The sequence below is a fragment of the Pongo abelii genome, chromosome 15 (genome assembly GCF_028885655.2).
Source record: "Pongo abelii isolate AG06213 chromosome 15, NHGRI_mPonAbe1-v2.0_pri, whole genome shotgun sequence".
Taxonomy (NCBI): domain Eukaryota; kingdom Metazoa; phylum Chordata; class Mammalia; order Primates; family Hominidae; genus Pongo; species Pongo abelii.
The window spans coordinates 27042261-27055467 of NC_072000.2; the positions used below are offsets into that span (position 1 = coordinate 27042261).

General features: G+C 52.7%; 1 protein-coding gene across 2 annotated transcripts in view; it reads right to left on the minus strand.

Annotated features, from left to right (window-relative positions):
• Nucleotides 1–4343: 4343 nt before the first annotated feature.
• ZFHX2 (zinc finger homeobox 2) overlaps nt 4344–13207 on the minus strand; it is a 33825-nt gene continuing 24961 nt past the window's right edge. For both annotated transcript variants that reach the window (XM_024231398.3, XM_063715531.1), the window contains exons 9-10: nt 9672–13145; nt 4344–9410 (exon numbers count right to left, since the gene is read on the minus strand). In XM_024231398.3, the coding sequence (XP_024087166.3) occupies nt 8431–9410; nt 9672–13145 (4454 nt within the window). In that variant the 3' untranslated portion in view covers nt 4344–8430. The remainder of the gene's footprint in view (nt 9411–9671; nt 13146–13207) is intronic.

The following is a 13207-nucleotide window of genomic DNA, read 5'->3' on the forward strand; positions in this document are numbered from 1 at the left end:
CAGAAGGACAGAGGGATGGAGTGGAAGAAGGAGGGGAGAGGCTTGGGGTCTGGGAGGGGAGAAGAAGGTGCATGAGTTGCTTCATGCTGCCTGCTTACAGGCATTGGCATTGCAGCTGCCACCCTTGTGCCCACGGAGATGGGAGGAGGCGAGTGGAGGGCGCAGCGGCAGGAGTCCTGTGCTCTGGGAGGAAGGCTTTGTACATGGGAGCTGTTGGCATCACATCTGCCAGGCTGGCGCCCAGAACTGGGGCAATGGAGACTGGGGGATCCAGGAAGCAGGGAGGAGGGGCAGAATGTGTTTCTAATGTTGCTGTCCCTCTAGAAGCTCAGCTCTGGAAAATGGTTGGAGTATGAGGTGATTAGTGCTCTTCCAGCTTGAGGAAGTAAAGTGGTGGAGAGAGTAGCCAGGGAAGTGCCAAGAAACAGTCTACGAGCGAGGGAGGAGGGAGTGTGCCACCGTACCCGGGGAGAACTTGTTGGGGCTGGCAATCTGGCCCTTTGTCAGAGTATTGAAGGAGACAGCAAGAGGACCAGATGTGGGGTGGGTGGGTGCTGGCACTGCCCATGGCACCTGGCACAGGCTCTGGCATTGTGTGGAACAGGGGAGGGTGACAGTGCCTCTTGCCAATCTGGTTGAGAGGGCTATTGTGCCAGGAGTGAGAAGGAAGGAGGTGAAACATTTTGGGAGGTGGGGTGTTTGGGAGACCAGATTTTTTTCTGCCAGGTCCTCCTTCCCCTTCCCTCTTAGGCATGGGGAGTGGAGCGACAGACGGAGAGTGGCATGAAGACACAAAGGAGGAAGCACACCATTGCCAAGACCCCAAGGAAGAAGAATGGAAAGCGCTGGCAGTCCTGCCTGGCCCCCAGCCAGTTCCCTGCTGAAGATGGCCAGATCCCCTTGTCTGGTCTGTATATGCCACTTTTGCTGGGGTGGAAGGAGGGAAGGGCTGGCTTGCTGAGCTGGGCTCTAGAATGGGAAGGGTACCTTTCTGCAGATCCCATTTGGACTCTCCACTTGAACAAGTGAGGTGTCTGATTTTCTTCTTCGGTACCTTCCTCTCCTCCCCCTCCCTTCGCCTCACCCCGCTTTCATCTCTCATCACCACCTGGGTCCTACTGCTTGGCACCCAACCAACTGGATGCCACCATGTTTGGCAATGCTGCACTGGCACGTGAACAGTGTCTTAGATCCTGGCACTGCGGCAAACCCAAAGCCACCAAACATGCTCATGATGCCACTTGGCAGCAGTCAGAGATGGGGGGCTGTGCACATAGTGGTGCCAGGCATTGGGTGGAGCTCTGTGCAGGGAACTGGCATGAGAGGATGCCCTTAACAACTGCGCTGAGTCAGCCCTCCCTGGTCAATCCCAGCTCTGCCTTCCTCCCAACTAGATATCCACCTTCTTCCTACCCTTATTGCCCCCATGAAAGGGATTTAGATGGTACCATACTGAGTGTTTGAGCACCATGCGAAAGGAAACAAGCACAGAGGGACAGGCTATAAGCACAGGCTGTAGACACATCCAAGGCTCCAGGCTAGTGGACCATACATATCCTTGGACAACAAGAACAACAACAACAAAAAACCCTAGGAGGGCAAAAGGAGGTGGAGAGAGGGACACCAGCTATGTTGTTACCAGGATGGCACAAGAAGAGATTGGAAGGGAAGTAGGAAGGAGTGACCCTCAGACCTTGCTCTTGGGTGATGGGGTGGTTTGTACCTATGCATATTTCATTCTGCCTTGTGCCTTGTGATTTGCTGAGCTGTGGTTGAGATGAACTGGTTCTTTCTCCCTTGTTAAAAGGTCAATATTCAACAATAGTCCTAGAAAGATGGAAAGGTGCTCTAGGCCTAGAGAGGTAGACAGGTGTTAGGAAGACAAAGGGACTTGTCCTTCCAGAAAGACTATGCAAGGCACCCAGTTAGAGTTGGATAGATTTCCATATCTTTGAAATCTACCCCAAGAAGGGAGATTGAGGATAAGCAATGATCCCTGGTAGAGGGGAAGGCCCCTAGGAGGAGAATCCCCATCATCTGTGGTGATACAGACTAGCCCTCACAAAACTAGACCTTGGGCCGCCATCTGAAAGAATTTCTAGTAGGTTTGGCTTTCCCAGTGACTGGGCAGATCTTTAGAAGATCTGAAAGATTTGGCTGTGGGTGATGTGGAGGGGAGGCTGGGTGGCTCTGGGAGATAGGACCTGCCCAGAGGTAGGAGTAAAGTCCATGCTGGGCTGAGCTGCTCAGGGCTGGGGAAGTTCTGATTTCAGCATCTCTGGAAGTGTATGGCCATTTCAGAAGAAGCAAGGTGCTTTCCACAGCAGAGGAGAAAGCAGGGAGGCACTCAGCCAAAGTGGTGAGTGGACAATGTTTATATCTTTTCTCCTGTTCAAGAACAGCCAACGTAAGCAGAAGACCATAGTCAATTTCCAGTACGTTGTGGGTGGGGGTCGGGGTGATGTCAGAGTAATGAAGTCGACAAATCTGAGGTTATGATAAGCCCTGGTGTGGTAGCCCCTGGGGTAGCAGGGTTGGTCCCAGGGTGCTGAAGAGATGGGGGCAGGTCACAGATATGGTGCTAAGCTCTCTAGGTCAGTGGTTCTCAAACTTCAGAGGGCATAGAATCATTTCAGGAGTTTCTGATTCAGTTGGTCTTAGGTGTGGTCCAGGAATATGCATTTTACATAAGCACTCATGTTGCAAGTGGACACTTGAAACGTTGAAAAACACTGTTCTGAGAGATGGCAGTCACCTTTAGGATGGTCGATCCAATCAGGGTTTCCCTTGCCTTTTGCATCTGTCTTCCCCAGACTTACTCATGTCTTTATGCTGACATGTTTGGGATATGTTTGTTGTGGGGTGTGTGTATGCGTTTTGGGTGGGAGCAGTAGGAGGAAAAGGAGAGATTGTGAGGTTGAATCCAGCGAATGTAACTTGTTAGAGCGATGATCCTCATTGGCAGTAGTTACCACAGAAGAATCCTTTAGGGAACACTTTGAAAATTCACTCTTCCTTCACCCCCAGATTCTGATGGCTGGCTGCTCGTGGGTTTCTGAAACCTCATCATTGAGAATCACTAGGTTAGGAACATTGTCAAGAGATTATTCTCTGTGATCAAGTCAAAATTGTGTAGATTTTGTGGCTAGGTACAAGATGGGTCCTGGAGGCAGGCCTGGGTCCCGGGTAATGGAAGTAGGGGTCCGCAGAGTACAACTCAGCCTACTGCTGATACTCAGCAAATGGCAGAGGATGCTGTTGTTTGAGCACTTGGTGGGGACATCTAGAAATGAGCACAGCATGGGTCATTCTTCACATCCAATTGAGAAGACTTAGTGCAGGGTTTGGTATCAGGGAGGACTTGTAGATATGGGGCAGTGCTGAGCCCCTGCTGATTGCTGGTTGTGGTGTCTTAGCCATTGTTTGTGTAAGAATATGTGTGCAGTTGGGTGAGATTATGAGTCAACCCTGGGTGCTGCATCACCTTTCCCCCTCTTCTTGGACAGGTTCAGCTTGTTCTGGTCTACCTATACTCAACCTGCTTCCCCATTAGCTTCTGGCCAGACTTCTTTCCATGGCTGTGGAATTGCAAGAAATACCATACTCAGACTACTGACAGAGAATAATGACATTTACCCCTTGTCTGTGCTTTGTGTGAGGGCTGTCTGGGTCCTGTATATCAAGGAGCATCACTGGGTGGTCACGCAATTGAATCATGCAATTTTATGTTGTTCCCATAACATAGTTTCTCTCAAGAGGAATTACCTTCATGATTACTTCCCATCTTTCCCCAAACTTGATGGGCCATGGTCTAGATCTTCTGCAAATGTCCTCTCTCAAATTTGCCTTCATCTGATCTTTTTATAATGTATCTGAGCTATAATCCTGTAGACCCTGAGGCTGGGTCTACAGACTTGTTGTAGCAAGAGCTTTCTCAGTATAAAGGCATTTCTTCCCAACTCAGTCTTCTAGAAATGACGCTTTCATGGCTTATAAGTTTCTGATTGGTTGTTTCTGAGAGAAATGGTCCCCCAATACCTGGCCATTCACAGAAGTTTACCCTGTGTTTCATGGTGATATGAGTTTTCCCAAAAGTTTCCTCCTAATTTGCTTCCTACATATCTCTTCCCTGATGTCCAGAATAATTTACGGTCCTCTCCCCATTGGGGGTGTGTGTGTGTGTTTGTTTGTTTTTTGTGACTGCGAGGAGGGGAGTGGACCCCTCAACCATGTGCGTGCCCCCGCTGCTGCCATCCCCCTGTCCCCTCTTGACTGCCAGCAACAGCTTGGTATGGGCCCAATGCCCATCCATTTTCAGGGCTAGTTGATTTGGCAGGTGAGTTGTTACACACTCCTTAGCAGATCCTCTCCCCATATGTTAATATTCAACATTTGGTCACTCTTCCTCTTATTGCTTACTTTTTCCTCTCACTTTCTCTGTTTATAAGCTTTTTCTACCTACTTTTGTGTGAGAAAAATTAGCGTGTGTTGGAGGGTGTTTCTGCTTATGGGAGTATAGGTCATGGGTCTTGGGGTATGTCCCTTGTACTTATACATATGCCCATGGGGCCCCATCCTTGCCGGCACTGGTGTGTTTCCCTGCAGCCCCCTCTGCTGGGGTCTGCTGCTGTTTCTGAGGGTGTGTTTGTTTGTTTCACTGGTATAGTTATATACATGGAGCTCTGTATTTCAGATTGACGTATCTTTCCAGGGATGAATGACTGTCTTAAAACAGATCACGGTGGTGGAGATTTGGAGAATCAGTGATCTGGTCTATAAGCCCTGAAAGTGGTTAAGAAACAAATACAAAGAATTAAGCAGATGGGTGCTATTATGCCTGGAATAAAAGGCTTGCTTGGTTCTTAAGCATACTTCTGTAAGTATACTCCAGGGCTAGAAGGGTGGGCTAGAAACAGATTTCTTTGTGTGGTTCCTATTGCAAACTCTGTCCTGTTTGGCCATTAAGGCTTCAGATTTTCTCATATTCTTCTAGCAATCTTTTTGTTCCTGGTTGAGGATTGGACACCTTACACCATCCTCCTCACACAGACTCTGGTTTAGAGCAAAAATAGCCAAGATCACTTTCACCCCCGCCTCTCGGTCTGACCCTGGTCGTTAAGTAGGGCAGAGCTCAATTTGGGTGCCTCTTTAAGGACGAGTGTATGTCAGAAGCCCTAGGGTTAGGGGTGGGGGAGGTACTGTAAAACAGGTGTTATTGTGCCAAATGCTTGAGTTACGGCTGTGACTCCACAGGAGAAGTACCATGATTTAATTCTGGTGACTTGGCATTAGCCTCTAGGATTCTGCAAAGGATTGTGCTGACTCAGCCTTCTGTCCACCAGAATGCCCACTGTGCATTGCTCTCTGGAGCAGGACTGCTGCTGCTAAGGACTTCTGGTCTGAGAAAGGGACTGGGGAGGAATGCTTCTAGCCACTGGGAATATGGAATGGTGCCCCCTCAGGAAGCATGTTAATTGACCTAAGTCAGCAGAGTCAGCCAGGCTCTTTTGCCCCCCAAATTCCAGGGTTCCAGGTAAGTACAGTTGCTTAGAGTCAGCTCATATCTACTGTTGGGACCGCACATGGTATTGCCAGGCCAGGGTGTTGGGTGTAAAAGAATATGTTGCATGACAAGAGGAGGGGGGATTTCTGGTTACATCAACTCTTGGTGAAAACACTCATAGTTCAAACTGAAGTTGGCTGAAATCCTTAAGATACAGCACACAACACTTCTAACCATTCCATGCCAGGTGTTTGTCGATGCTTTCTTTAAAACGTTTCCTTTTTCTTGTTTTTGTTCTAAATTGTTTTTGGTTTCCAACTTTTATACACAAGTCACATTCCCAGAAAGCACAAGTGAAGAATCTTCTTTCCTCAGATACATGCTGCTAAGAAAATAGTTTTATACACAGAATTTCAACAGGAGAGAGAAAAGGACAGGGAAGGAGGGGTACAAGAGAGGCGGGGAAAGAAAGGTGGCAGTGAGCACAAGACCCCGGTGGCCAGTTTCTCTCTTGTTGCCTAGATTTGTGACTGGCATTTTTGGTATCAGAAATTGGGGTGGAATTACAAAACTAACTCCACCTAATTTGCTGTTAGTTAGAAAACTAACTCTACCCCACCCCTAATTTGTTAGAGTTGGAGTATTTTAGAAGTGAATGGGACAGGAAGTGAGACTCACGGAATATATGGGGGCTACTGACTGAGCCCTCCCATCCTGTCTGCATGTAAGACACTGCTTCAGTATTAACGTGTTCACAGAGTGATGTGACTGATAGAGCAGAAAACCTAAATCCCAGGGCTGGGTGAATTTGTATGAGAATATGAAATGGATAATGATAGAGCAACAGCCTGAAGGGGAGAGAGGATGGAAGGAGAACACCTTGAAAGAGAAGTGGTCTTAGGGACAAGAGTAGTAGGAAAAACTATCTGGAGGACAAGGAATTTTGCACACTTTTCTTTGCTAAAAGAAAACATGGACTTCTCTACCCCACACTACTTTAGCTGGGCTTTAGGGTTGCCAAAATTATCACCTGATGGCTACAGAAACCATTTGCCTAGGCGTAGGGAACATTCTTCTAGGTTCTATTGGTTCCCTTGGTGATAATACCCTATCAAAGATTGACCTGTGCTTCAGTCATCTCCTTGCCCACCCCATCCCCTCAATTCGTATCAGCTCTGGACCCCCATGAGTCTCATGGACGGATCCCGACTCCCTTGGGAATGCCTCCAGCAGCTGCTGCTTAATGGAGGAGCTGGGCTGGGCTGGACTGGAGGGAGCAGGAGCAAGGGCAGAAGACAAGGGGGAAGAAAAGGAGACTGGGGGAAGGGAACAAGGGACCCAGCAAAGGTGGGCCTCTAGGGAGGGCAACAGGATTAGGAGTTTGTGAAAAAAGTAAATGCAAGGAAAAGGTAGGAGATGAAAGAGAAGCAGATCTCAGATTCAGAAATTAAATACCCCACTCACCCCTTTCTTCCTGGGACTGCCAAGATACTTTTGGTGACACTGACTTTTGTAACTCATAGCTGGAAATGACGGGCTATTACCTGTCCTAATAAATACCCAATTCAGGGAACTGGGACATGTCTCTCCCCAGAGTTCAGGCTCTTCTCCCTATATTGCCAGCTCCCACCTCTGAGACTGGGCATAGCCTGGGGAAGGTTGCACTGACTTCAGTCCTTCGAGGACCACCAGACCCATAGCAAGGAGCTTAAGCTGTTTGGTCTTCCGAAGATGAGGTGGTTTAAAGAAACCCTTAAACCGGAGGTGTGGGGGTGGGACAGGGAGCAGGGAGTGACACAAATAGGAAAAAACCACTTGTTTGATGGGAGAGTTTTCTCTCTTTTTTTTTTTTTCTGTATTTTCCAAGTTTATGTTTTTCTTTAGTTCATTCCTCTGGTGTCCATTTCTCTCTTTTGTGCGCGTGTGCACGCACTCTCTCTCGCTCTCGTTTTTTTGGTTGTGTTTCAGTTTTTTTTTTTAAAAGAACTTTGGATTTGCCGTTGGTGGGCAGTGCCTGTCCCTGGAGGCTGGACCCTCATGTGGCAGGGCTAGGACAAGGGGCAGGCCCACGGCCGCTGAGAGGATCTCTGTGTTTAAAGCCTTTGAGAATAAGTTACTGCAGTTCCCAGGGTGCAAGGTAGGGATTGGCACAGGGGTTTCTGGTGGCGGCATCCCCTAGAGTCCAGGCCACAGGGGCTCCCCTGTCAGGCAAGGAGAGGGTTAGGAGGGAGAGGGTAGGGAGAGTGAACCAGAAGCACTTCTCCCATGCCAGCCTCCAGTTTGGTTAGAGTTTTGTGGGCTCCCTGCCCATGCCAGGCTCCAACTTTGGGAGCCAACTGAGCATTTGGAAAGAGTTTGTGAGCAGTGTGGTGCTCTAGACAAAGGGTTAGGAAGGAGAAGAGGGAGTGGCAAAGTTTGTTTTCCTTCCCCCTTCTTTGCCTTGGGCTTTCTTTTTTGTTTCTTCTTTTTATCTTCTTTTTCAAAATTTTTTGGTGTTTTCTCAGTGGAACATCATGGGATAACGTGTGTGTGTGCATGTATGTGTATGCATTTATGGGGATGGGGAGCTGGGAATTCAGTGAGGAAAAGGAAGATAGAACCAAGGATATCTTTTGTGTGTGGTAGGCAGACATGTATGAATAATCAGGGTGCCAAGATGGGTGTATGTGTCTGTGAAGATGGGCAAGGGCTACATCTGCAAGGAGCTGAGGATGAGGATCAATGTGTGTGTCTGTGGGGATTGGGAGGAGGCAGGACTCTGCTGGAAGTGGGGTGTGTGGTGCCCACTGAGGGTGGGAACTGAACAGTTCCTCTGAGGTGGGCGGGGCCAGGGGGTGGGGTGAGGGATTTGAGCTCCCACCAAACACCCCTTGGGGTAAAAGAGGGAGCCCTGAGGCCCTCCCCTCTCCCCATCTTGGTTTATCTGTTTATAAAGCTAGAAGTGTAGAGGTAGTAGTAGTTTTTGGGTTGGAGTCCGTGTGAGGTAATCTTGCTTCCTCTTTGGCAAAAGCCACAGCAGCCGAGGCAGCAGTGGCGGCGTTGGTGATGGAAATGGGTGGGCCCCCTTGAGGTGGGGCTGCCTTGCGCCTGTGGGCCGAGGAGCGCAGGTGGGAGGCCAGGGCTTCACGCCCACTCAGCAGCACCTCACATGCCAGGCAGTGATAGGTGCAGATGGGCACCCGCAATGGGGGTGGCATGGAGCCCCCAGAACCCCGCCCAAAGAAGCAGAAGGATCTCTGGTGGGCAGTAGCTGGGGCCTCCCCGTCAAATGCCATCTTGCACTGGCGGCACAGGTAGCGATGGGTTACATCCACGGTGGAGATGCCAGTGCTGCCTGTCAGCAGCTCATCAACCTCACCAGCTTCCCCCTCCCCTGGAGCAGGCAGTTCAGGAGGCTTTGGAGGTGCTGTGGCTGTGGGCTCAGGGGGCTGGGGTGGCAGCTGGAGGAGGGCATTGGGGAGCAGCCCAATGAGGGTCTGAGGTATCATGGGGTTCATGGGAAATAGCCCCTTCTTCATGCCATAGAGCTGTTGGAAGTAGGCCCCCTGTAGCTGGGGGCCAAAGACAGCTGGCGGTGCTGTTACCCCGGCAGGGGGCAATGGAAAGGGCAGGAACTGGCCCCCCAACAGGGCTGGGACAGTGGTCTTCAATGCTTTGAGGTTCTTGAGGGCATCATTGGAGGAGCTGGTGGGGGCTGCAACTGGCTTTCGCTCACCGGAGACCTTGTCCCCCAAGGACTCAGTAGGAGGGCCTGGGACAGGGTCAGTGGTGCCTGCTGTGGAGGTGTTGGTTTGGTCGGGCGCGGGTCTCTGAGGTAAGGGGCGGCCTGGGCCAGCAGTCTGGACCACTGTGGTGGTAGGCAGGACCGAAGTGGCGAGGCCGAGGAGGCCTGAGGAGGCTGCTGGGCCTAGGAAGATGAAAGGAAGGATGAAGGATTAGCCATCTCCTGTCCTGTCATTCTTCCTGCCATAGGCCACCTCCAGCCACACACACCCGTTCCCAGCACTGGATTTCCATGCCCCTTCCCTCCCTTCTTTCCCCCAAGAGTCTGACGCAAAGGAAGGCCACAGGAGATCGGACATGGGAAGAATCAGGAAGGAAAAGGAAGGGCATGTCATTAGAGGGGGATGTTCTCTGAAGTCCAGCTCCTCCCAGCCTCCCTACTCACCTGAATTGAAAGGAGCTAAGTTGCCCAGCGGGGGCTGAGCCAGAGCTGGGCCAGACAAGAGGACTGGCGCCAGGCGAGGCAAGGTCGGGGCAGCCCCGAGGGGCATGGAGGCAGGTGTGGTGGCAGGTGGGGCCTTGAGAGCTGGGGGAGCCTCAGGTGCCGGGGCCAAGTCGTAGCACTTGCTTTCACTCTTCAGCTGGGCTCGGACCGCCTCCTTGAGCTTGGCCAGGTGCTGACGGGAAAAGAGATGGCCTCGGCAGGAGACATAGAAATCATACTTGACATCACAATAGGGGCAGTCAGTACGCGGGGCTGCTAAGGGGCCCTCACTGCTGCCCCCAGTGCTCCCAGTGGCTGTCCCCTGTAGTTTGGCCTTCTTTTCCTTGGCACGAGCATTCTGGAACCAGACCTGGATGACTCTCTTGGGCAGCCCAATCTCCTCTCCCAGCACCTCACACTCCTGCATGGTGGGGGTGCGGTAAGCTTCATAGCAGGCTTTCATGATCTTCAGCTGCAGGCTGCTCATCTGGGTTCTGTAGCGCCGCTGCCCCATTCCATCTGGAACCCCAGTCCCACCTCCAGGTCCCCCACTGGTCCCTCCAGCCCCAGGAGATTCTGGTTCAGCTAGGCTGGAAGCAGATGAATCACTCAGATCTCCTGCAGACAGACTGCAAGCCTCACTCTCTGGAGAAGCTTTAGGTGGTTCCTCTGGGCCCTCTTCCTCACTGTGTGGAGGGGGAGGTAGGAGAGGTAGAGGTGGCTCTGGTGTTGGGGTGGTGGCCTCTTTCCCAGGTGGTAGGAAAGGCTGGGGCCCAGAAGCAAGGGTGGCAGTGGGGTAGGGAAAAGCAGGTGCTTCCCTCTTTGGGGCTTCCCTCCCAGTGCCATCATCTACCTTGCCTAATAAGAGGTTGAACTTGGGCAACGATGCAGGGGTGGCTGTGGCAGGCGGTTTCACTGCTGGACTAGGCACCCCCCCAGGGGTGCTTCGAAACTGGCCTTTCCTCTCCCGGGCCCTGGTATTCTGGAACCAGACCTGTACCACTCGCTTTTTAAGCCCCACCTCCTCGGAGATGCAGTCGAGCATCTTGCGTGTTGGGTTGGAATCCTGCATGTACCAACGGTACAGGATCTCTAGCTGCTCAGGCAAGATGGTGGTGCGCAGGCGCTTGTCCCTGGGGGGCTCGCCCTCCCCTCCTCCCCCTGCTTCACTGCCTGTGGGAGACAAGCTGCCGTCCTCATGCTTCCGTTTGAGAGGTGGACCTGGCATTGGCGAGGTGGCTGCCACCAGGGGGTTTCTCTCCCCAAACACCAGCAAGGGCAGATCTAGGAGTTGGGGGGGAGCACTGGGCTGCAGAGATGGCAGGAAATGTAGTCGGCGGTGACTGGTCAGGAGGTCCTGGCTGGAGAAAGAAATGACACACTGGTCACAGGTATGGGCTGGGGAAGGTGATGGAGTAGGCTTCTCTTCAGGCTCTTTGCCTCCTGCCTTTGTTGCCTCTGCTTGGCTCAGCTCCTCCCCATCTAGAGGCTCTGGTAATGGGCCCTCAGGCCCTGCCGGAGGTTCAAGGCCCTGTTCCTCCTCTACTTCTTCTTCCACCTCTTCCTCCTCTTCCTCTCTCTCTGCCTCTTCCTCCTCCTCTTCAGGGGTCTGGTCATCATAGCACTTCTTGAGGTGGCGCACCAACTCAAAAACACAGGAGAAAGTGGCGTGGCAATGCCTGCAGCCAGAGGCTCCCCCAGTGCCTCCTCCAGTTGGTATGGACCCACCCTCACAGGCATTTTTGCGTGCTTTCTGGCGGGCATTCTGGAACCACACCACCACCACACGGCTAGCCAGACCCAACAGACTTGCGAGTCGCTCCACCTCTCCGTCTTTGGGGTAGGCACTAGTCTCAAAGAAAGACTGCAGGGCTTGGGTCTGGAACTCTGTGAACTTGGTTCTGGAGAACCGGCGGCCGGCAGGCACCAGGGGAGGAAGATTCCCTCTGGAGCTTTCTTCCTCCTCTATGGGCCAGTGTCCCCCTGCTCGACTTCGCTCTTCAGGGGCACGAGTCCCCCCTGCCTCAGGCTCTGGGACCAGGAAGGGTGGGCCCAGATGGGGAGCAGGTGAATCCAGAGACCCATCAGGAGGTTTGGGGGGCTCTGCAAGGGGCGGGTATAGGCTGTCATAGCTCTTTCGAAACTGAGCAGCATAACGGCTCAGGGCTTCAAAGGGCAGAAAGCGGCGGTGGACATGTTCCTCGTGTGTCTTGAGGATAAGCATATTGGAGAAGAGTTTCCCACAGGCCCCACAGGCCAGCTTGTCCCCACCCCCAAGGGCCTCAGGTGGGGGTGGGGTAGGGGGAGGGGGCACAGCTTGCTTCCCTTCATTGTACTGGATCACCAGCTCAAAGCCAAAGTTTTCTAGAAGGGCTTTGGCTGCAGTGCGGGCAGCCTCGTTGGGCAATGGGTCGGGGGGTGAGGAAGGCCCTGCCTCATTACCCTCTTTGGCCATTGGGGGCCGCTCCCACTCCCGCTCAGCCAGCTCAGCCTTGGGAGGTTGGGGTGGAGGAGGAGGGGTGGCAGCTGGCAGGGACAGCACAGGTGCAGGCCCAGCTAGCGTCAGCTTGGGCCCCACCTTGAGATCGTGGAGGTAGAAGGGCAGGAGCAGCTGCTGCTGCTGGAGCTTAAGCAGTGATTCGGGCACCAGAGGGAAGGGGGGCAGGACTGGTGGGGTGAAGAGAGGGGCTGGGAATCGGTGCAGGTCCAAGGGAGGTGGGGGAGGGGACAGGAAAGGCAATCCAGATATGAAGCCACTGGTGTCAGGGCCCTTCTTCTCAGTGCCCACCTCCCCCTCTGTATCGCCTTCCTTAGGCTCTTCTTGGCTGCGTTCTGGCCCTTCAATCTTGGAATCAGTCTTGGTTCCCCGAGAGCGAGTCTGATGCAGAACTGACCGCATGTGGATCTCCAGGGTGGAGCTCTGGTTGTAGGAGACTCTGCAGACTGTGCACTTAAAGGGCTTGTCTGTGGCAGCAGTGGTGTTGGGTGGGGCACCGGCCTCTCCCCGTGCAGGGGCAGAGGGGTCAATGGCAGCCTTCTTCATCTTATGAAGGTGGGAGACAGAATTATAATGAACCAACAGAATATTCTTCTGGGTGAAGGACTCCTTACACACAGTGCACTTAAAGGGCCGGGCAGGGTCGAGAAACTTGTCCAGGGCAAAGTTGGTGGTTTTCCGATAGGTCAGAGGGTGGCGAGAGTCAGCTGGAGCTGGCTCTGCAGAGCGGAGCTCCCCAGTGGTCCCCTCTTCCTCCTCTGCCATGGTGGGTGGAGGAGCTCCGTCTTCAGCTTGGGCATCAGGTTCAGGGACTGGAGATGGGGCTGGAGAAGGGGGTTGGCCAGGGCTTCCCGAGGGTTTGTCTGGGGCCTCAACTGAGGCCAGGGGAGGCCCAGGAAGAGGATCTGGACTGGCTTCTGGGGTCAGGTTAGGGCCTTCTAGGAGAGAGAGAAGAAGGTACAATGAGGAGGGTACTTCGTTTAAGCCAGACCCCACCCAC